Below are 24,824 nucleotides of genomic sequence, written 5' to 3'. Positions count from 1 at the left end.
TTAAGATATCTTAATGTGCTAAAACTAAGATCCTGTAGCGTCACAGGGTCAAAACGTGAAGTCATTTGACTCGTGTCTTTCTGAACTTCTGTCTGAGCTTACTAGGTCCTAATAAATTTTAACTCAGCTGATTCTGCTCATTATCTTTCTGTTACTATGACAAAACTATTAGAATGATCAATAACAAGATTGGGGCCATATTTCCGGGGGTTTCATTGCCAGCGTTGGCGGCCCCACCGCTGGGGGCCTGTGGTGACCCGATGTTCCTGGTCATGCACAGGAGACCGTTGCGGAGGAAGCTCTGGATTTCGAGAACCCAGACCTTTGAAGTCTCGTCAAGTTCTCAGCAGCTAAGGACTTTGACTGCTTGTTTATTTTCACTGGTTATTTTGGAAATGACTTCAAAGTAAAAGAAGGACTACTGGGAAATCAAGATGCCTAACTTGAGTGTTGTTATTCCAGTCTTCGAGACCCTGGGATGAGGCTGTCAGATGAATTCATACGCTTTGAAGAGCTTTGATGACTTTTTAATGAGATTTAAAAGCCGAAGGAATGGAACTGGGACGATAAAGTCCATTACTCTTCACATCATTTCTTTGAAGTGATTTAGCGCATTCGCGTGTTAGAAACCGAGACCTCATTTGGACCCAGTCCTCCTCATTGTTTACTAATATGTGGTCTGGAGAAGGTTTGGAGCACAAACCGTGTTCACCGGCATAATGGCTCCCGCTCCAAACACATCAATTAGAAAAACCAGCATTAGACACAGGAAGGTTTCAGCATTTTCCTGCATCTGTAAACCCCGATGAAGGAATTAAAGATGAATCCTTGGTTCAGTCGAAAACATTTAATGGGAATCTTTAGCTAGGAACTCATATTACAAAGTATGTGACTTTGTAACTGGAAAAGTCACAGAAAACACTTGAACCCTTGTTTCTGGGACTACAATAGAACTCAGTTCTGATGCAGACGCTAAATAGCTTTCTCTCTAGCTCTTGAGAAAACCGAGACGTGGCATAGTTAATTGGATTTACTGAGGTCATGTGGTCTGGTGTAGACAAGGCCTCCAGTTCCAGTTGTAACTGCTTCTCCCTGACAGTTTTTGTTACGCTGAGTAAGGTAAATTCTTTGGGCCAGTCTTGCATTTCACGTTTATAACATATGAAGAAGACCTGGTGTTTATCCTTCTGAAAAGGTTGGATATAAATAAAAGGTACTTTGAATGTAGATAATCAATTAGGATAGTAACTGTAAAATATTTTTATTTGATCTTACTAATAAGAACGTCATCAAAGGAATTTGGTGATTTGACGGGTTAGTTGGTTTGAGGAAGGTCTTACAAGCCAGTGTCTGAACTTGGCATTGAGATTTGATATCACCTACACATGTGTTGGGCCACATTCATATATCATGCCTTCACATACCCTGGCATGTGTGAGAAGCAGTATAGTTATGCCTGGTCATGTTTTAAAAGCTGAATGGAGAAAGTTTGCACTCCATGTCCTGATGGAATAAACAGTGCCAACCTTATGTACTTGGGGATCCTCCGAACAGTTAATTCATCGTAGTTTCCCCTTAAGATTTTTTTTACATGAGTACCATGATGGAAAAACATTTAAGAGAATCTGCTGTGTTAGAAATACCGTGGTGTCGAGCAGCATGTTGGCCATGATGCTGACCTAGTACAGTAGAATTTCCCAATAAATTCTTTTCCGCCATGCAGTGGAAGACTATGAAAATAATGTTTCATGTATCAAATAGTTTTTTTTTGTTTTGTTTTGGGTTTTGTTTTGTTTTGTTTTGGTTTTTTTTTTTTTTTTTGGTTTCGGTTATTAGTTTTGAGACAGGGTCTCTCTATATAGCCCTGGCTGTCATGGAACTTGCTATGTAGACCAGGCTGGGCTCGAACTCACAGAGAACCACCTGCCTCTGTCTCCATACCTAGATTCAGATATCCACTTTTATTTCCAGTACTGGGGATTGAACAAGGGCCTCACACATGCCACCCCTGCGTGCTCTACCCTTGAGCCCATACCCATTCCCCTAGTTCCTTATACTCCCTGCACTTACGAAGTCAACACACACAAGTGCTTTCTAGCCTACAGAACAGCCTGGCTGTCTATGGTGATTTCTGACTAACAGTGCTATATACATGGCTTTATAAACCCGAAGGAAATTTCAAACATATCCAATAATACCAGCCCACACAGGGTGGGGGCTAAAGACGGCATGAATGTAGTTTGAGATTCACATCCTAAACCTTTACCAACCTCCTTTCTCAAGGAAAGACTAAAACATAGCGTCTATGCTCAATTAGAACTGTTGAAAGTTATTGATGAAGCTCAGTGGTAGAGCATGTGGTTTAGCATGTCCGAAGGCCCTGTGCTCCATTCCCAGAACTGGAAAAACAATCTTAGCATTTCAAAATGTTCTTCCAGTTCAAGGTCATCAGCGTATGTGCAATTTAACTACCATATGTGATTAAGGTAGACACCAAGGATGGCTTTTACCAGCCACGAGGTAAAACAGTATTAACACAAAGGCTGACTGTGTCTAATGCTGTCAATTCAGGGAAGTACAGATGTATGTCCGAGCCCCATGTGAAAATCAATGTTATCACCCTGTGACTTTTCCCATAAGCTGTCGGCTAAATTTTCGTGTTGCTGTGAATTCTGATTTGAGCACACACGGTTTTAGGCTGGTACAGAAATTTCACGGTGCGATTCGCAGGCTGACAGATACATGGAAGACCTGTCGAGTATGAGGCAACATATGAGATTTACATATGAGATTAACATACGTAGAATAGTTGGGAAGGGTTATAGTGAGTTTTCAAATATAGCACACTGAAATTTGAGCAGAAATGTCTCCAAAATTGAAAGGAAGTCCAAGGAGAGGGTGTAGTTTGATGCACTGGGAAGGATCCCCTCTATAGAGCTCTATCAGGGCGTGGCCTAGGAGGCAACCCCTACGGGATGTATCTTTGTGTGACATTGGATGGAGAGGGTCTCTGAAAACAGTATCTCCAAGATATTTTTTGCTTTCTCACAGAATGAAGACAAAGTCAGAGATGGTGTGTTTGAGAAACTTCAAAAGGTGTAGACCTCCTGACTGAAGCATAATTGATGTGACTCATTTCTTTTCATAATAGTAAGTATAAATACGCACAGTGCTGAGTAGGTCAATGTTGGCTTGAAGTCTTTGTTCTGCAATCTACTGCTGTCACATCTTTTTATCATCACTTGAGCTGTTATTTCTCCATGTGTCCATCTGAAATATTAAATGACTATAATGCTCAAGAACTATAGGAAACAAATAAGATCATAAACTCGGGCTGGGAAAAGTCCTTAGAGATCCACTCTTATTTTCCATGATAAGAAATCCCATTGAAGTGTTCCCGGTGGACAGTCATTTTATCCGACGAGACCCAGCTTGGGGAGCTGAAGTTAGATGATTCTATCCTTAAATGGTAGCATGTTTATAATCCTACCAGGAATCCAAGGTCAGCCTTGGTTACATTATCAAATTTAAGCCAGCCTGGGCTACATGAGATCCTTGCCCCTCAAACATGTATTTCTTTATAAACCTTCTACCTATCTAGTTCTGCCACTGAAACAAACCCACACATCCTTTCATCCTTGAGGTACATGATGCTACTTTTTATAAGGAGACATATAAATATCCATTCACCCAGATGAGGCATCTCCAGACCAGTCCTGCTTGGTAAACCAGTGGGTTTGCTGGGGCTGCTGATAGGAAGACAGGCCACAGATCACAGAAGCTGTGGCAGTAACAAACCACAAGCTCTCAATGCTGTCAAAGTCCTCTCTCCTCCAGCCCCCTAATTCTCCATTCTCCCTATTCCAACTCCCACCTCTTCCCATGCCTTGAGCTAGCACACCCAAAAACTGTGTAGCTCCAGGGAGGCACAAGATTGGGTAGAATCTCAGCTGAGGGTTCCAGCAACACTCCTTATGCTTTCTGGAGGGAATGTTAACAGCCCCATTACCATTTATCAAGGGCCTAGCCACCTCTATACCACGTGTCTTGTTTCATTACCTTGACTACTCAGCCGGCTATTCTGTTGGTCACCACAGTAGTGTCTGATCCATGGTGGCCAATGTTATATCAGGTTTCAGAGCGCACAGAAATGTTCCCTTCTGTCCCTGCTGTCACCCCCCCTCCTCATGGTCCTCCACAGGTGATGGTTTGAGGTAACCATTCCCGATCATTTTTTTGTCCCGTTTCATCTTGAACAGAGTGTTCGGCTCCAAGTAGGATCCAACTGAATAGGAATGAAACTGCTGGCCCCAAATTACCTGGGATCACAGTTAAAACATGGCCAGGGGTTGGGTCATTATTAGAGCATAATGGTTACCACATGATAGACTCAAAGTGTGCACACTAGGCTAAGATCCATAAAGGCATTTTTACACATTATTTCACCCAGTAATGTTTTCTGTGAATCCTTCCCATTGAGTTCACAGTATTTTATGATCAAATAACTAATACAACGTTCTGTTAACGTGGTGTAATTCTCTCGGGACCAGGGTGGAGAGCAAGGTTGGCTGCAGTGAGAGAAAGACAGAATGAGAAGAGTTAGGGATCAGATCTACTAAGCTGGAGGAAAGCATGGACGGCCTGTCGAATTTTATAGACAAGTAGAGGAAGCTGAATATATCAGATACTATTCCCAGAGAGGTCCATTCCGGGAGGTAAAACAAGGGATTGAGGGTTGTCTTAAGATGTGGATAGACTGTCAAGAATATGTGGCCAGATGGGCAGGCCAAGGATGTCAACATGGGAGAGAATTGACCTGTAGCAGCCTCTGTAACAGGCTCCTAGGACTTAGCTTATGGTACTCCTAGGACTCAAGGTTGGGTACCAGTCTCTCCAGGAGAACTAAGGAAAACCATAGAGGCTTCTCTGGGATGTTCCCAGTGAAATGTTACCTAGAGAGTGATTGAGGCCCTGGAAAGGCGATAACTAACCACTTAGGAAGGCGAGAAGAAGCCCTTGGACACAGGGTAGACATGCGCTGCCAATTATTATGATTTTTCTTGCTGTTGGTCAACCAAATGCCATGCAAGATCCAAACAGTTCCTCGTAAGTTACCCTCTGCCGTCTTACAGGTGGTCTGGATCATAGCCGTCAGTGTTTCTGAACACAGATGGGGTAAGGGACGCAGAATTGGTGTTCTCCAGGATGATGCTTTAGGCATCTGACCCTTACTCTTCTCCTTCTGCCTCAGGCTCACTGCAATCAGACAACCTTGCCCAATCATCCTAGTCCCAAAAGGTTATATGGGATAAACAGGAAAGTCTCCTTAGACCCCAGAGTGTCATGAACACAATAGAAGGGTTCACAGAAAACATTACTGATGAGATCATTTGTTTTAGAAGGTCTGGGTTCCTCTCAATGTGAAAAAAAAATAAAATAAAATACACCTTGTTGTCGAAGCTAAGAATAATCAACAAAGGGCACGCCACCATCGTGTGTCCCATCACCTCTGTGCTGTCCTGTTATACACGAAGCCCCCTCGTTCCCCTCAGGGCCTCTTCACACCATTCCTTTTTAAACCTTTGCTGTTGTTTCTCCTCTTTTAACTGCCCTGGGGTTTTCACGGTCAAGTAATGCCATAAGTTAGTGAAGGGCCGGAGAGAAAAAGGAAGTTCATTGGCGGCCATTGACCTTATGAGGAATGTGTAGAGTCCTCCAAGCCTGAGGGGATACTTGTATGAAGCAGAGCTTGCACAGAAAGGCCGTTTGCGGGGGTTGAAACAACCCTTAGATGGTAACCCTCCAGACACAGGCTCCATCTGGAAAGGGGCTTCTTCAGGGGTTTAGTGGGCAGACACATAGTTGTAAGCACAGCCTTGGAGTGAAGATACAACAGAAGGTTAACTGAAGATCTGCCTCAGATCTACCCTGAAACCCTTTATAGATATGCCACCAAATGGCTCCCAAACTACGGGACTTTACAGTCCAGTGTGATTAAGGTTAGAGATAAGACCAGAAGCCTTACATGCCCCCAATCCATGTGTGGGCTTTTCCTGTCTGCTGAGATCTTGCTGAGTAGGTAGGATAAGTGTGTACAGGCATTCACACTAAATGCATGTACCCTGGCCCCTTGGGGTGGCGCATACAGTGTGATCCCAGCAACCGGAAGGTGGAGACAGGAAGATGGGGAGCTTAAGCGGAAGCATCAGGCTCACAGTGAGTCTGAGGCCAGGCAGAGCTACATAAACACAATGGCCTGTTGAATGGTTTCAGCAACGTCTCTTCTCTTTCCTCCTCCAGTTTCTCCTCTCTCCACGGGCGTCATGATTACACTAACAGAGTTGAAATGCTTAGCGGATGCCCAGTCATCCTACCACATACTGAAGCCGTGGTGGGACGTCTTCTGGTATTACCTCACCCTCATCATGCTGTTGGTGGCTGTGCTGGCCGGAGCCCTGCAGCTTACGCAGAGCAGGGTTCTGTGCTGTCTTCCCTGCAAGGTGGAATTTGACAATCACTGCGCTGTGCCTTGGGACCTCCTGAAAGCCAGTGAGAACACGTCTTCTAACTCAGGCCTGCCACTCCCGCTGCCGCTCCGGATCCAGAACGACCTCCACCGACAGCAGTACTCCTACATCGACGCCGTCTGCTACGAGAAACAGCTCCATTGGTTCGCTAAGTTTTTCCCCTATCTGGTGCTTCTGCACACTCTAATCTTTGCAGCCTGCAGCAACTTCTGGCTTCACTACCCCAGCACCAGCTCCAGGCTGGAGCACTTTGTGTCCATCCTCCACAAGTGCTTCGATTCTCCATGGACCACTCGCGCCCTGTCAGAGACAGTGGCCGAACAGTCAGTGAGGCCCCTGAAACTCTCCAAGTCCAAAACCTTGCTCTCAACCTCAGGGGGCTCTGCCGACATCGACGCCAGCAAGCAGTCATTGCCCTACCCACAGCCAGGCTTGGAGTCACCTGGCATAGAAAGCCCAACTTCTAGCGTCCTGGACAAGAAGGAGGGTGAACAAGCCAAAGCCATCTTCGAAAAAGTGAAGAGGTTTCGCCTGCATGTGGAGCAGAGGGACATCATCTACCGGGTGTACCTGAAGCAGATAATCGTCAAAGTCATTCTGTTTGTTCTCATTATAACTTACGTCCCGTATTTTCTCAGCTACATAACTCTGGAAATCGACTGCTCGATCGACGTGCAGGCATTCACAGGCTATAAGCGCTACCAGTGCGTCTACTCCTTGGCAGAGATCTTTAAGGTGTTGGCTTCATTTTATGTCATTTTGGTGATGCTTTATGGTCTCACGTCCTCCTATAGCCTGTGGTGGATGTTGAGGAGTTCCTTGAAGCAGTACTCCTTTGAGGCTCTCAGAGAGAAAAGCAACTACAGCGATATCCCTGATGTCAAGAACGACTTCGCCTTCATCCTCCATCTGGCCGACCAGTACGACCCCCTGTACTCCAAGCGCTTCTCCATCTTCCTGTCGGAGGTCAGTGAGAACAAACTGAAACAGATCAACCTCAACAACGAGTGGACCGTGGAGAAACTGAAAAGCAAGCTTGTGAAAAACTCCCAGGACAAGGTCGAGCTGCATCTCTTCATGCTCAACGGTCTTCCAGATAACGTCTTCGAGTTAACAGACATGGAAGTGCTGAGCCTGGAGCTCATCCCCGAGGTCAAGCTGCCCGCCGCCGCCTCTCAGCTTGTCAACCTCAGGGAGCTCCGTGTGTACCACTCGTCCTTGGTGGTCGACCATCCCGCCCTGGCCTTTCTTGAGGAGAACTTAAAAATCCTCCGCCTGAAATTTACCGAGATGGGAAAGATCCCACGCTGGGTGTTCCACCTGAAGAACCTCAAGGAACTGTACCTGTCAGGCTGTGTCCTCCCGGAGCAGCTGAGCTCCATGCAGCCGGAGGGCTTCCAGGATCTGAAGAACCTGAGGACCCTCTACTTGAAGAGCAGCCTGTCCCGGATCCCTCAGGTGGTGACAGACCTGCTGCCCTCCCTGCAGAAGCTGTCCCTCGATAACGAGGGGAGCAAACTGGTCGTGCTGAACAACCTGAAGAAGATGGTCAATCTGAAAAGCCTGGAGCTCCTCAGCTGCGACCTGGAGCGCATCCCCCACTCCATTTTCAGCCTGAACAACCTGCACGAGTTGGACCTGAAGGAAAACAACCTCAAGACGGTGGAGGAGATCATCAGCTTCCAGCATCTCCCGAGCCTCTCCTGCCTGAAGCTCTGGCACAATAACATCGCTTACATCCCCGCACAGATCGGAGCGCTGTCCAACCTGGAGCAACTCTACCTGGGTCACAACAACATCGAGAGCCTGCCCTTGCAGCTTTTTCTATGCACCAAACTACACTACTTGGATCTAAGCTATAACCATCTGACCTTCATTCCCGAGGAAATCCAGTACCTGACCAACCTGCAGTACTTCGCCGTGACCAACAATAACGTAAGTAAATCTCTTCTTCCTTTCGCCAGCCAGTAGGAGGCTGCGTCGAGCAGGGAAACTGGTGGATGGGCATCTGTGCTAAGCAATTCTCCCAACTGAGCCTCGTCCCGTCGCCTGTGATCGTTGTAAATTACCCAAGCCCTGAGCATCAGATCCTCATCCCACAGGAATCTGTGAACAAAGAACGGCTCAATGGCTGTTCTGTTTATTCCCTTCCCATTTCCTGCACAAATATCGCTGCTAAAGCATTTAAACTCATTCATGAGTGGTACCAGAGCTGACTTTTGTTTGGGAAGATCTTGAGTATTTAGAAAGTTGGTAAATTAGAAAACTTTAGGTAAATGTTTTTATTTCACCAAAAACAACTCTTTAAACCAGTGGTACCATGAGTTACCCACAAATTCTTTTTGTTACACGGTAAGAAAAAAAAAAATGCTTGTTGTCTGCATGTGTATCTAAAAAAGCAATTCGCAATGAAAGGCCTGGCTTCACAATGTGAGACTCAGGGCTGCCTGGAGTCTTTCTCCAGCACCCAGGCTAAAACACGAACCACCCTCATTTGCAGCAGTTAAGGAAGGGAGCTCGTGCTGCCCTTTTCAAACACTGAGACACAGCTGTGAAAGAAGTGCGACCAGCCTGTCGTAAATGGGAAGTACCTCAGAGCACGAGGGTTACAATTACAGTTGGAGCAATTCAGACTAGCGGTATACACGAGAGTTACCCAAAAGGCCTGTTAAAATACGCATTGCATGACAGACCTCTGCTGGTACACGCATGCACATTTACACAACACACACACACACACACACACACACACACACACACGCACGCATACATTCTCGCACCGTATTTTGTTTTACAAATTAAAAGAGTTGCAGGTACTAAGCAGCCATTATGATTTGTGAGACATGATTAGGCAAATTAAGAAATTAAGACCATTGTTACTTTTGATGCTAAGTTTCTGGACCTCTTGGCCACGTCTGAAAGTGTTATCACGAGCAAAGGAGGATACATTACAGCATAAGAAAGTCTTAGCTTTCTAATAGGCCAAAGCAGAAGGGCATAGCATTGTGTGCTCGTCTTTGAAACCTGAGCAGGCCTATCGCTAAACACCCTGGGGTGAACATGATACCTGTAAATGGGTCAGGAACACTTCCCTCAGGGTCCAGAGACACTAAAGAGTAAAGAGTAAAGGGAGGGGGTGACCATCGAGGAGGACACTTCAGGGAGGTAGTTCCCCTGTTGTCCCCCACCACACCCCCATGTCCATGCACCCAGTAAAGTCTAATCAAAGGCGTGGGTCACAAAAGAAAGATGTTTGGTTGACTTGGCCGGGAAAGGGGCTTTCTTCCATGCCTGGCAACCTGAGTCCCAGGACCTTCATGGGGGAAGAAGAGAAAGAAATTTCTTACAGGTTGTCCCCAGACCATGACACTAGTGTGGCTCACATGCACCCACCCCCATAAATACAAACAGTAGGTAGGTAGGTAGGTAGGTAGGTAGGTAGGTAGGTAGGTAGGTAGGTAGGTAAGTAGGTAGATAGATAGATAGATAGATAGATAGATAGATAGATAGATATGATTGATAGGTAGATAGATGATCTATATTGGTAGGTAGGTAGGTAGGTAGGTAGGTAGATAGATAGACAGACAGACAGACAGACAGAGGAGTTGAAAGGGTTTGCAACCCCATAAGAACAATAATACCAACCAACCAGAGCTCCACCACCATCCAAGGACTAAACCACCATCCAAAGAGTACACATGGACAGACCCATGGCTCCAGCTGCATATGTAGCAGAGGATGGCCTTGTTGGGGACCAATAGGAAAAGAAGCCCTTGGTCCTGCCAAGGCTGGACCTCCCAGTGTGGGAGAATGTCAGGGCGGGGAGGCAGGAAGAGGTAGGTGGTTGGGTGGGGGAAAGGGGATAACGTTTGAACTGTAAATAAAAAATATTCAATAAAAAATTTTTAAAAAGATACATAGGTAGATGAATGATAGGCGGATAGATAGATGATAGGTAGATAAGTAGATGGGTACATACATACATGCACACATACATATATAGGTAGATGTTTGAGATACATATAGGTAGATAAATAGATAGATGATAGATAGATAGGTAGATAGATAGATAGGACACTAAATTGGTGGGGAGGACTTGAGAAAAGGTGGTTCAGGTTCAGAGGGAGTGAGAAGAGGTGAGAGAACTTGGGAGAAGCTTTCATTAACAAATAGGAATTGTGAAGTGAGTAATTTTTTTTAAAAAAATATCGTCATATAAAAGAAATTAGTTTGGCCTCACAGTGGGGAGTTGTGGAGAGGCAGAGAGAATATTGTTCAGTATTTGTGTTTAAATATTTTTACAAATGTCAGTGAATAGAGCAGCCAGGATAAGCCTCCTCATCTAGCCACACCTTCCCCGGGAAACTGAATGTGCATATTAAGAAGGCACTGACTTGGGGTGGAACCCGTCCAGATTGGTTTTTAGCCACTCAGTGAGATCATTGTTAAGGAAAGGTGGGGGTTCTCGTTTCAGGGGGAGACACGAATATCAAAATACCATCTAATCCCGAAATTCTCGCAGTTCTGTCCGGGAAACAGATATTCGTGGAAATTATAAAGCAGGCATTCATAATGGGCATAAATATTATAATATGAGTAAGATGCCATTTTCTGAGAGCATCACATAGTATATCACTGGAAGGCAAAGTCTGCAAAAACAAACCTGGGGAATAGTCAAAATGAAAGGCAGGGAAGGGACCAGAGTGGAGATCACTCACAGCCTTATAATGCTAACAGTATGTTCATGTCCGTGCTAGGCCTGGACACCATTCTAGAAACTACAGTAGTAGTTGCCTACTACTTGCCTCCCACAAAAGAGGTTCCACATTGCTGCTGTTTCTCTGCAACAATGCCAGTCTTGAGCTCCAAATGTTAACATCAGATTCTCACTTCTTGAACACCGGTCTCTAGATGCGGGGGACCAGGAGACACAAGAATAGGATAGTGTCTGTTTCTCAAGCAGCAAGTGATCTGCTTTTCACCAAGCCAAGAGTAGAGTCCCCAAACCAAAGGAGTCCTCCAGGGCACAAGTGTTCATGGCAAAGCCCCCAGAGCCCTGCATAGGAGGGTAAGAGGGTTTGCATGAAAAACAGCCAGTGTTGTTTTCTTGAATCAATTTTCATCCCAGGATTCCTCGGTGCCTTTAGCATGTGACCACACGCTTTGCCTCTCCAAGAGGAGACTTGATTTACCACATGTATTTGAGCAAGATTCCTTTTTCTTCAGAACTTGTGGGAAGATTGAGCATCCCACAGAACACACCTTAATGAGTACTGTAAAGGGCTAACAGTCCCACATTGTCACACACCAATATAGATGAGCTTTGTGGTCCTCCATCCCAAGAGTCCGGCAGAACAGGGAGTTGATGGAATGGGATGTGCTCAGTATCTTCCTCGGAAGTCTCCGCACCGTGAATCCATTCCACTGCACATGTAGATATCCTGCTCATCATTCAGGGCAGCATTCAGGGAGAGCTGCTCTCAAGTTGACCAAGTTTGCAGGTTACATGCTATAGTTGACATTACCTCACAGGGCTACATAAATCCTATCATAAATGTGAGGGAACAGGAAGAAGGGCAGACGCTCAGACGTGTGTGTCTGTTGAGGTAACATGTACATGATGTACCTATTCCCTTTCCCATCTTCATGTCTGCTTCTGTTGATTATTGAAAATAAGTTTTTGCCTGCCCTTGGGCGCTCTGAGCATTGCTCATTGATTACAAGTTCTTGAGGACTCTGGGGGGTCATTTATTTCTGATCCGGGACCCAGTAACTACGATTCTCCTGGTCACTGGCTTGTTCTCTTTCATCTATAAGTGCTTTCTCTTTAAGAATCACATCAGGGGGCTGGAGAGATGGCTCAGCCGTTAAAGGCTAGGCTCACAACCAAATATATAAGAATCACATCAGGAGTGTTCGCAACCAGTTTGTCCGCCCTCGCTTCAGGAGAGCGTGGTTGTTCACAGAGGTACTGGCCGTGGCTCCATTAAATTTACAAGCAGTGCTATCTATGCCTTCCCTCTGGAGCTGCAGCCGTGTCTTCTGAAGAAAGGGAACAGGATGTGAGTTCATGAATGTACTACCAGAGCCAGTCAAAACCGGTTTCACCTACTTCCTTTCTCCTTGTAGATCGAGATGCTACCAGACGGGCTGTTCCAGTGCAAGAAACTTCAGTGTCTACTCTTGGGAAGAAACAGCCTAACAGATTTGTCCCCTCTGGTTGGGGAGCTGTCAAACCTCACCCACCTGGAACTCATTGGCAACTACTTAGAGACACTGCCTGTGGAGCTGGAAGGGTGTCAGTCCCTGAAACGGAGCTGTCTGATTGTGGAGGACAGCTTGCTCAATTCTCTTCCGCTTCCTGTGACGGAGCGTTTGCAGACTTGCTTAGATAAATGTTAACCTAAAGATCAGACTCAAGGGGAAAAAAAAAAAAAGCGATTCTAAAGCAGGGCCCCAGGAAAAGAGAACGAACTTTCCAAAGTTATAAAGATGAGAGACGGCCTGCAATTATGACACACCATAACCAAAAAATCTTACCAAATGATCCAGGGTCTGAATCAAGTAATAAAAAGATATCAACACTGGGGTTTTGTGAACAACCAATGTTTAAATTATTTGTGAGATGTAAAAAGTATACGTTGAGGGTGGATTGAGAGGCGTCGTCGTGGAAACCTTACCTTTCATGTTTTGTCTTCAGGACTCTGTTTCCACCACTCCCCCTGCCCCCTCAACCCATTACACGTTTGCATACATGTTTTCATGTGACCTTGTAACCTAATATTTAACTCCATGAAGACTCATCAGTATAAACTCCTTGATGTGTGCTCACCACTGGCTTAGATTTATATTGGTCTTTTTTTGTTGTTGTTTTTTTAAGCAGCGTGTATCACACTGGGCAGAATTCCATCTTGGCTGACTTCTCTGCTCCTTTCTCATTTCGTTGGCATCTTCATCTGGGTTTCTCTGATAGTCCTGGGATAGGGCTTACACTTGGCATTTGCCTAGAACGAGAGCCAGGATTTCTAGGGCGTGTGATCTGCTGAGCAGCCTAAAAATCAATGCATTCTCGAAATGTCTTCTTGTGTCATCAAGGCCTTCTTTTACTATGTTAAGGATTTTTATATGAAATATAGAATATTTTCTACTGTATGATCTCAGATGCTACATCTGCGAGAATACTTTTTTTTTTTTTTTGTAAGCAGTGAACATGTGCATCGTTGTGATAATTTAATGATTCTTGGTTTGGGCTGATTATGATTCCCGTGTTTGTATGCACTCTGCTCCAAAAACTTTTGTACTCTTGCAACTAATTATGGCAACCAATTTGGATGACAAAAGCCTTGTGTTTTGCTCCCTAACATCTTTGAGGGTTTCCTCATGAGAGGACAGGAGGGCCGCTGAATCACCTACCTCTCCTTGCTGCTGTCCAAGCATTTGGGTACAACCCCTCAGTTACTTTAAAACTGTGTTTGAGGGGAGAAGGCAAGATCTAGATTAGAAAAGTGACTGGAAAATACGTTGTAGAAATTTAGTAAGCATTAAGTAAGATGAAGGGGTCCCCCCCCCCCATCTGCATGATCCCAAAATACTATTATGATGGAAGCTGTCTATTCAGAACCTGAGCCCATTAAACTGACATCCATCTCATAGGCTGCCTTGTGACCTGAGATACGTCATGCTCCTCTTGACAGAGAGCTTTGTGTTTGGCCCTTTGTCATCATGCGTATTGCTGAATAAAACGGACTGGCTCGCTCACACTGGGGAAATAGACATTGTAGTGTGTTTTTCTCTCAAAGGTCTAGGCATTATGAACTCACCTCTTTTTGGGAATAGCTGTCAAATTATCCATTAACTGCATCTACAAAAAAACTGGAAACTACTATTTACGAGGCTCCTAAACACAGAGCTGTGGCATGTCATTTTCTCCTGCCTGTTCTAGAAAGATGAAAATGTCTCTCCTCTTAATATATGCCTGACATTTATAGAAGAGAATTACATGGAGGAAGCCTGAGTAGAGTTAGTTACAAAGACTATACCAAGGCCCTAAGCTGCCTAACACACTATGGATGGCAAGGGATAGACTAAAGAGACGTCTTAGCAAAGCTTGTCTTTGTTAGAATGTCCAAGTTCTCAGGGACCCAGGCATAACTGGCTCTCACTGGGGCCTCATGAGCAGGCCCTGGCTTAGCCAGGCTTCTCTTATTCTTACTGTTTTAATAATGTGAGTTGATGGTTGACATTTTCCAGTAAAATCATCATGTGGACCAATTTCAAAGGTGACAAATTGTCTGAAGTTTTGAACATAAATGTGAGCGAGAGGTTTCAATACTATCATCCATGCCTCATATGAAATAAAAAAAAAAAATCCACCCTAACCAGTTCAGACTTTCTAAGCCTCCCCTGATAAAGGAGAAATTCCCTGTGCCTTGTTTTCCAGTACATGCATCATTGGCTAACTGGTCTACCTCCTCAAAGCAGTTTCCTGGAAGGATCAATCATGAAGTGTGAGCCGCTTTCAACACACAAGGCTGTCGTTACTGGTGGAAACCATATTGCTCTTGATACAACATTTTAAAGTGTCTTTTGTATTTAACACTGATGAATCATTGCTGAGGTAGCTTTTAAGTCTAACACTAAGACAACGAACAACACACCACCTGACAGACGAATCTGTGTAAACACTGGCTTTGCTAACATAAGTGTCGATAGTCACCTAACTGAAGAAAATGAAACCTTTCATCATGAGATTAACGTCTCATGATAATATATTTTCCAAAAACTAAGTGTAAAGGATCAAAAACAAAATTTTGGCCTATACTAAAATAATATGGGTTCATTTGCATACACAAATACAGAGACATGCACATGCCTCATTTTTGCAAACTTCAGTTTTCAATATATTTTTTCCCAAAAATTGCAAGAGGTTATTATAGGTTAGCCTGAGGAGAACAACTTTTTTAATTCATTACTTTTAATCACGAAGAATTCAATTTCCATAAAATCAACTTTTAGTTTAAGAAGGTATCCAGTGTTCCCACAAAGGTGGAGTTTTCCCCTCATCTGCATCAGGGTGGATTTCTGTAGCATATTGATACTGAATTTCCATTTTAACCTTCTGTATAGTACCATATTTCTCTATTACTAATAAGCAGGTTGAATCATGGTATGTGAAATTGCTGGACTCAGTGATAAAGGCAACCTCTAATTTGTGTGCTACAGTGTGCTAAAGTGGTTTGTGCACATACCGTTATTCTTTGATCATGAAATGGTTCTGTCCATGTTTCATAATTCTGATATCATGTTGAATTAAAACAGCACATATTATTGATGGGTTCATTAGTCAACGCTTACTCTGTGGACTTGATACTATTTCCTTTCATTTTCAGCAAACCCATCCATCTTCGTAGTCACATAGCGCCCGCCCATCTGCGCACTGTGTTCTTGCCCTCACCCACCTCACTGAATCTGATAGACACTGTACAGTAGCTGTGTGTCCGTGCTGTAGTGTTGGCAGTAATACCTGAGCTTGGTCATCCCTGTTTATAAGAATCCAGCTTCTGGTCTCTGTTCTCATTAACTGCCTATTGCATTAGAATATGAAAAATAAAGGAGACTAGAGAGAGAGAAAGGAAGACTTATTTTGCATCCTGAAGGAAAATATATATATATTTAGACAGTGTAAACAAGCAACTGCTGCAGAACGTCCTGTGTGTAATAGTGTCTCGTGTGTCCCCATGTTCTGTGCTAAATCAGGGGAGGCTGCAGAACGGTTCCCTTCCTGTCTCTTGTCCATGGCTTCTACTTCCAGTGACAAACGTCTGCTATGTACCTTTTGCAATGGACTTTATAAACTGCATTCCCAAACCTTTTTTTTTTAAATGAGCAATTTCATCAACACTGAAGTATTAACAAATTACATGAGTCAGAGTACTGAGCTGAGATGGATTCTAGTTGAGCTTAATTTCATATTTAAGTTTTGAATTTATCGCAAAATACATCCTAGCTGACAAGAACAATTACGAATGCCTTCTGCATGTTCGTTATTTCTAACAGACATGGTGCAATTTTTTTTAAATACAAAAGTATATAGGGTTGGAATGGATGCCTCTGCACTCATATCTGTTGTGTGTCAGTCTTTATATTAACGCTGTACGGTAAGACTTAAAATTCTAAGTTTCATTCTAAGTAAAGGATGGGCCAACCTTGAGTGGAGATACTTTGCTTTGTTAGCTCCCGGTGGAGGCTGGCATTTGATCTTTTATCTTTTACCATAAACTTGGAAATGTGTATCTGGAATGAATTACTAGAAAATGCACAATTATCTTCAATGTTTTTGGCCCTTGGATTGATTCAAACCCCTACGTTCGATAGATTTGGGTAAATTTTGCTGTTTTTAAAGTATCTTTTGTGTAAAGAGATTACATTTTTTTATAATAAATGGCAACTATGACAAATCGCTAGAAATCGACTGGCCCTGTTTCTGCCTTGTCCTTTCTGCTCAGCTTCCAACACCAGCTGCCATCTCTTGCTTCTCTCACAGCTATCCCGTCATGTAATAACGGGATGCATTTCCGTGCCCTCATGTAAATCTCAGTCATTAGGTTTTCTGAATATGCAGTAATGGCCACAGAATAGCAAGCATTCAACTGAGGGTGGCTTGCACTGACGTATGAAGGGATTTGGAGAAGGAGCAGTCTTCTGATGATGAATCAACCCCCACTGCTCTCCCATTTCCTCTGGGAGTCTCAGGTGTAGATGCTCAAAAGCCAGCACTGCCCCCCTCTCTTCTTGGCGCCTGTCCCTTCATTTGCTGTTAATAGCAGTGCTGAGCAGTGTACCCAATAAATGAGATCTAAGGAACTCCAAAACAGACTTCTCAACAGGCTTAGTGGACAGGAGAGGAAACAGAATCACTATACGAAATACACATGTGAGAATTTGATGTTTGGAATCAAAGCTTTCCTAACTAAGCAGGTAAGACAATTGCTGTGAATGCATGAGGACCCAAGTGTGGGTTCACAACATCCAAGTAAAGTTGCGTGTGGTGGTCCGCATCTGTAATCCCATGCTCCTACAGCTAGACGGGGGAGGTGGAGGCAGGAGAATGCCCAGAAGCTCAAGGGCCCCCAACACCTGAGGTCCTCTAACCTTCACACACAAGCTGTTGTGTGAGTGCCTGCACTCACACACATGAACACAAACACACAAGCACTACCCTTTTCTCACTCTCACATAAGTGCATTCACACATACCAGAGCCCCAGTAGGCACCAGGGCTCACTCTGTGGGAATATGTGAATCTCAGAGTACAAAGGAAAGTAGTCTGGATCGTAGACTGTCTCTGGCCTCTGGGCTCCCCTAAGTCTGTAGGAATGGAAAACAGTCTAGAACAACAGTCATGGCTGCCACAGGCTTCCCCAGCCTTCTGGGAAGTGCTTAGGTGAATCAGGGCCAGCAGCCCCCAAGAGCCTGCAGTTCCTGGGGTTTCTTCATGGCAGTGTTTGCTTCCTCAGTCCAAGATGGCGCCTTAAGGATGTGGTGAGGGGCTTGACTGAGGAAGGGAGGCAGCGTGGGCTCCTCTGGGGTTGGATTTGAGTCTCTGGAGTGGCAGCTTTTGTTTGGTTTTTGCTTTCTTCCCTGGGATTTGTTCCCACTTGGTGACCCCTGGTCCTCCCAGTAGCCATAAGCCAAAAACGGATCAGAAGAAGAGACATTTTCAATGTGAAGTCTCCATCTGCCCCGTGCTGTTTCCTCAGCCCTTGATCAACAAGCTCTTCTGTCTCTTGACGCATAAGCATGCGCTGAGACAGGCTTGTGACAGTGCCCATCAGAGGGCTCCAAACACACTATTTTTTACTCTCTGCCTCCCTCTGCTGCTGAGAGGAGAACATAGCCAATGTGGCTCCAGGGTTCTTCATTGGGAGAGCATGTGATTCATGCTACCTGACCTAACAGAGAAAACAGACTCCCCACTTTCTTTTAACCCCAAACCTCCCACTCCCTCACGACACTTTCACTGTTTCTGGCCTCAGTCTCAGCAACTCCATCTCACCTTAGATGCACAAAGAATACACCATTCAGTGCTTCCTAGCACCGGGACAAGACTAGGTGTGAACCATGCGGGTTGTGAAGAATCTGTTGCCCAATTAAAAGAAACAGAAAAAGAGACATAGTTTGAATAGCCAACATAGATTTGGTAAAGAGGAAGGAAAACTGGTTTTCTCTGAATGAAACTCACAGGCTGTGATGTGCACTGTCCTCCCAAATATAGGAGCCAAGATGCCCACGGGGATTTGGGGGTCTAGGGAGAAAGAAACCTCACAGCTCTGTCTTTGTGTCTTCCATTCCCAACCGTCGAGTCAATCTCACCCCCATGGGGACACCGGCTGGTAGCTAGAACCTTGCCTCTTCTCCAAGCTCTCCACCTTCTTGGCCTAGCCACCTCCCTTCCAGATCACATTCCTACCTCTCTTCCCCTCGACACCCAGTGCTGATCAGCCTCACCCAGCCGTGTTCCCAGCTTCCACATCCTTACCCATGTCTGAATCCCATCTCCAACAACATTAAGTAGATACTGGTCCGAAGAGGACACATTGCTTTGTCTTAGCAAGATTAACATTTTCACCAGGCTCTCTTCCTGGAAGGTAGTTAGTTTCCTGCCACGTGTTAAAATCTGAAAGAAGCGTTTACTCAGTGTGCGGAATGGGACCCGAGCCAATTTCCATTTCTTGTAAATCTGTTAACCTACAGAACTGCAGTTGAAAGCCGGAGGTAACTGGCCCCATATCCCCAATTATTCTAATGATACCCAGCCCTTTTGCAGATTAGCAACCCTAGGCAACTGTCCAAAGGTACTAACGCCTAGTTTGGCTTGGCCTGGCACGTGGTGCCTTGTACTTGGCCACAACAGCTTCCTTCTCCACAGGAGTTAGCAGGCGACTAATTAAAAGGCGATTTCACTCTTGAAATGCCTCACAGGTGTTAGAGAGTGAAATAGAAAGGCTTCCCTCCCAGAGTTACTCAACTGCACCACTAGGGGGTATCAAATGCCGCCTGTGTAAAAGGAGGTGCTTCCCCCATCTTTCCTCTAAATGGTTTGGTGTCACACACCTCTACCTCGGTGTGGCCACGGTAATGCATAGAGGTCTCAGACCCTTTGAAGGCCAGCGGTTGCCAATCAACGTAGTCTTTTCGCAGTGGACTGAGCCTTTCTTAGACAGCTGCTCTGTGCAAGGGAAAAGCTCTCAGTCTTTCTTCCGTTTCTATATCCTGGTTTCTGTCTTTTGAGATGGGGAGTCACCCTCTAAGCTAGCTCTGCAGATACAGAACTCGACTGCAAGAAAGCACCATGGAGAGATCCCCAAGAGACGGTCAGTGGTTTGAGAGCGATCACAATCCAATGTGGCAATCACATTGCCTGAGTGAGTGCCTCTCACAGGTGGCTGGTGGAAGAGGCAGTGTTGCACACGCGTGTGCACACGCACACACACACACACACACACACACACGTGCTGAGTACACCCGACAAGCATGCACTCCGCCAAAGCCTTGTGTCTGGAAGAGCCTAGATCAGCACCCACATTTCCTGCCTAGCCGGGCCCAGTGTGCTCCCTAACAAGCCAGACCCCATTTCGGTTTCAAACCCACCTTTATGAGAACTGCCTCCTGTGCACAGGGCATCTCCAACTTAGGACCTGTTCCCATTTCACACACAAGCAACCCAGCTCTCGAAGGCATCTTCAGTGGCCGCCATTACTGAGAATGTCCAGAGGCTCTCCCACGAGCTTCATGAGTGCCATTGATGCTTACAGCGTTAGTGGGCAGGGATTCCACTTAGCAAGTGAGAAACTCGTTCAGGCAATGTGATTGCTACATCGGATGTTAGATTTTACATAAAGTCAATAAACGCAGCTGGGTTTAAGCTAGAGACCAAATCTTGCACCAAATCTCTACCTTTTATAGACTCTGACACTGCCAAAGTCACACACATCTAAGAAGTTTTTGGAGGTTTGAGTACTGTAATGCCCTTTCTAATATTAGGGAACTAAATGAATATTCTGGAAAATACTCGGTATGCAAGTGCGTGCCAGCACACACACACATTTTAAACACATTTTGGTATAAATATGTCATCCAAATTACTGTTTTTAAACTGCCTATGTCAAAGCACACATAGCTCTCATTAGAGGGATGGTGAATTCCACTGGGCAATGTAGCCTGGGGCCCCTATCTATTGAAGAGTCGTTAGCACTGTGGTCTTGCTTCCCGTTGCTGAGGGAGCTCACAGTTTGTGTTTTATTGGAGACGAAGTTACAGATTTAGCCCCTGCAAACCCTGATTTATTATAGGAAAATGCTGGCAGGCATCTCAGACTTGCAAAATGAATTCCTCACACAGTTCTGCTACACCACCCTCTGCTACGGACTTAGCTCCTTGGAGCCTGAGGACGAGGAGGGATGGGTTTCGCTGAGCATATTCAACTCGTTGTGTTTCAGATTAGAAACTGTGGCCCAACTTTGCCTCTGGCTGACTACACTGCTGAGTACAGAGACAGGGGGTGCCCAAACGCTCACACCCTCGGCCCCCGCGGCCCTGTGGCCTGGCTCTCTTGGTTTTCCCTGTGTTCATCAAATTGCTTAAGGCATGGTAGCATGTGAGGCCACCACACATCAAGTAGCTCAGCTGCCTCCAAGGCTCGCTCACACCAAGGGACAGCCGTCACACAAACTGTTTTCCTGCTGGAAGATAAAGAAAGCGGCCCTTTTCCCTGCGTTCACTCTTCTGGTAAAGATGGATGTCGGAGAGGATATTACATTCTTGCAAAGCTGGAAACGATCCGAATGGATCAGGTATTGTATCAGATAATCAGAATGGGCCAATGACTGGGATAGGCCTGGAGAAAAGCGACAACCTTCCTGAAGTGAAACGTGACTGGAGAGGGGCGGATCTGACTGTGCGTAACCCCTGTGCCATGTGACCTAGTGAGTCTGTGGACCTGCTATTGCCTAAGCTGCCTGCTGGGGGAGTAGGCAGCGTGGTCAAGGGCTACCGCCTGAGTGGCTTTCTTTAGCGCTTCCACGTCACTCATTTCTTTTCCCGGCCTTTGACATGATTCACTTTCCTGACACGAGCACAGCTTTTCACTGAACTCGAAGCGTCAGAAGTGAGGGAGCGGAGAATCACCTTAAGAGACTGTTCTGCAGGGCATCCCATCAGAGAGCCAGGCGCGCAGTAAAGACAGGGCGCACGGGAGCAGGACTAGTGGGGCTGGCCAGGCGACATGATACTGAAGAGACAGTTCTCAGGAAGTCTTTAGCTTGTGCAGGTGAACAGAACTTAGAGCTGCTCTGCTCTCTCTGGTGTTAATATGGAAGGTGGAAAATGGCTGCCACCCAGCCCAGGGTCCGCCCAGAGACAGATTCCTGGAGCTCGAAGTTCTTGGCGTTTTATTCTAAAACTCTGGGCATAAGTATCAAATTGGCCATGTGGCAAGGCAAGTGTAGGCTGGGAGTGCCACAGAGGGTAAGCTTCTGCCTGGACAAAGGCCATACCCTCCCCTGCCAGGTTCCTAGAGAAAGCTAAGCACCATTGGGCTTTTTGCTATGCAGAGGACTTCCTGAAGTGCATGTCCTCTGTGTTCTGGGGTCCAAGTTGGGCTGATTGGGTCCTAGGTCTAGACTTCACTACACCTAGAAAAAGTAAGCCCTCTGTCTTCAATAGAGCTGGGCTATCCTGTGTTCCAGTAATGGTTACAAAATCATTGTCAACTTAAGGAGCTCTAGAACATCCTGGGAGGTGGGCCTCTGGGCATGCCCATGGGGAATGCCCTTGTCGAGGTTCACTGATTTGGGGAGATTCACCCACTTCAGGAGCGGGGGCACACTAATCCACGGGCCGAGATCCTTGACTGTATGAAGGGCGAAAAAGAGCTGAACTCAAGCGTTTGTGGCTTTCTTCCTCATGACTGTGGACCACTGACTGCTTCAAGTGCCTGCAGCCATGATGGTCTGTTGCCATGACGACCTGAGCAGCCCCTGAAACTGTTAGTCAATAAGAGCCTCGGCTTCCTTGAGTCAATTCTATCGGGATCCTTCATGGCAGCAACCCAGAAAGAAGAAACTCAGACAGGAAGCCTGGAGGATGTTTGTCTCTGCGGTGACATGGAGTTAGAGTCCTTCCCAACAATTACTCTTGTCACTTTCTATCTCAGCCTTGATCCCTCTTTTGGAGATGGAAACACTCTCCTACAAATCCTGAGTGCCTGCTGCCCCTCAGGTGCTTCTGTAGGGAGTGAGGGTACGGTGAGCAGGAGAGCGCAGCCCCAGCTCTGAGAAATGCACCGCCCAGCTCTGAGAGAACATGGATAAGAAGGGAAAAAGAATCTGGTGTCTGAACTTAGGTCTGTAAATCCTGGCGTTGCCCTGTGCCACTAGGATACAGAACACTGCGATGCTCTGTAGCCTGACAGTGGATGTCCTAACGTGGGAATAGGTCAAACTGTGGAGAAAGCTCAAAGGGTAAGGTGCTTGCCACCCAAGGACGCACCATAAGTCTGGTCACCTGAGTTTGACCCCTAAAACCCACGTAAAGATAGAAGGGGAGAACCAGCTCCACAAAGTTGTTCCCCAACCTCCGCATACAAGCTGTGGCAATACACACATACGTGAACATGTACACATAGTGACAATAAATCCATGCATTGTCCCTGAAGAAGCTTCTCCTAGGTTGCCATTCCGACTCCTCAAGCTGCTGTGAGTGATCTTCCGGGCACGATCATGTTTCCAGAGTGAGTATTTCAAATATGCCCGCACAGCCCAGGGTAATTTTTCCGAACTCACTGCAAGTTTCCATCCATCTGAATAGTCTCCTTGCCTGAAGGCCAGGTTCCCATGTGCCCTCTATGATCCGTGTGGTTCTGGATACTGACGATGACCCAGCAAGACTTCCCACCCTGCCTCGCTTGCACAGCTGTCAATCTGACAGTTTCAATCTGGAGCTTGGGGCAGGAGATATCTGAAAGTGTCTGGATCCAAACTGAACTTTGAAATGCAGAGTTCTTAGCCATGCACTCAATAACATCCTGTTGCCTTGGGTTTAAAACCCTCTCTACGATAACTCCTTTGATTTGGCTCTTATTGGAACAATCTGCCCGATGCCATTTCTGTGCAACCTTCAGAACAAGATACGATCTTTTCTGAGTCAGCCAAGTGGAGTGGACCTTTCCAAGCGTCAAGAAACATCTGGCCTCTGTCTCCAGGGCCTGAAAAACAACAGGACTCTAACTTGAGTGCTGTGTAGGATACTAACTCTTGTAAAGGGCATGAAATCTTTTTTGAGGAATTAGAAGGTGGCTAAAATCCTGATAAATGTCAAACAGGATCTCCCCATCCTGCGTATCATTTTCCAAAGAGCACCCCCAAAGGCTGAGTTAGCTGAGCGGTTTAATGAGAACATAAACTGTTCCAAACACTGGTCAGATTGAATACACCTTGTACCATCTGTGTAGTCAGGTAGTTATTTAACCGTGATAATTCTTGGATATATAAAATAGAGGCGATACCAGCATCTTCCCTGACAATCATATTCCCTTGAAGGCCAGCACCGAGGACTCATGCTCATCTTTTGATGTTTCTGCTGCTAATAAGAGAGGTGGAACCACAAGAACACCGGGTTGGGGACCAGAAGCCCAGAGTGTGCATCCCAGAGTTGTCACTTAGTGTGGGATGCTAGGAGAGTCGTACGCTTCCCCGCTCAGCTGGAAACTAAAAGAGCTATCTCACAGATAACACCATGGGACTCAAGGAAGAAGATTGCCTAAATTTCCTTGGCCAGTGCTAAACTCTGCGAAAGATGGTTATTGGCCATCTTTCTGTGTTTGCGATCTCTGGAAATTTCCACGTTACAATTCTGACTCAAGTGTGAATGTTTGTGCTGGGAGGCAGGGCTTTGAAAGAGGTGAGTTAAGCTTGGGGGAGTCATAAGGAGGGGTCTGTGGCTTGAAACTAGCATCCCCAATAAACAATGACAGCCCTCACTAGCGGGAATCCAGGAGACAGGAGGAACTGAACTTGCTGGCACCTTGAACTTGTACTAGCTTCCCAGCCTCTGGAGTGGTCAGAGACAAATGTCAAGAGTACCACTTTCTATCACGGATGATGATGATGATGAAGAAGGAGGGGGAGGAGGAGGAGGAGGAGGAGGAGGAGGAGGAGGAGGAGGAGGAGGAGGAGGAGAAGAGGAGGAGAAGGAGGAGGAGGAGAAGAGGAGGAGGAGAAGAGGAGGAGGAGAAGAGGAG

General features: G+C 45.7%; 1 protein-coding gene across 11 annotated transcripts in view; it reads left to right on the top strand.

Moving 5' to 3' along the window:
• Positions 1 to 16,998, top strand: part of Lrrc8b (leucine rich repeat containing 8 VRAC subunit B) — a 66,311-nt gene extending 49,313 nt beyond the window's left edge. For 7 of the 11 annotated variants that reach the window (XM_087582816.1, XM_087582813.1, XM_087582811.1 and 4 more), the window contains 3 exons: positions 3,052 to 3,150; positions 6,301 to 8,462; positions 12,657 to 16,998. In XM_087582816.1, the coding sequence (XP_087438942.1) occupies positions 6,324 to 8,462; positions 12,657 to 12,929 (2,412 nt within the window). In that variant the 5' untranslated portion in view covers positions 3,052 to 3,150; positions 6,301 to 6,323 and the 3' untranslated portion in view covers positions 12,930 to 16,998. 11 annotated transcript variants of the gene reach the window in all.
• The last annotated feature ends 7,826 nt before the right edge of the window (positions 16,999 to 24,824 follow it).

The sequence above is a fragment of the Rattus norvegicus genome, chromosome 14 (genome assembly GCF_021556685.1).
Source record: "Rattus norvegicus strain SHRSP/BbbUtx chromosome 14, alternate assembly SHRSP_T2T, whole genome shotgun sequence".
Taxonomy (NCBI): Eukaryota; Metazoa; Chordata; class Mammalia; order Rodentia; family Muridae; genus Rattus; species Rattus norvegicus.
This window is presented reverse-complemented; position numbering and strand designations above follow the sequence as displayed.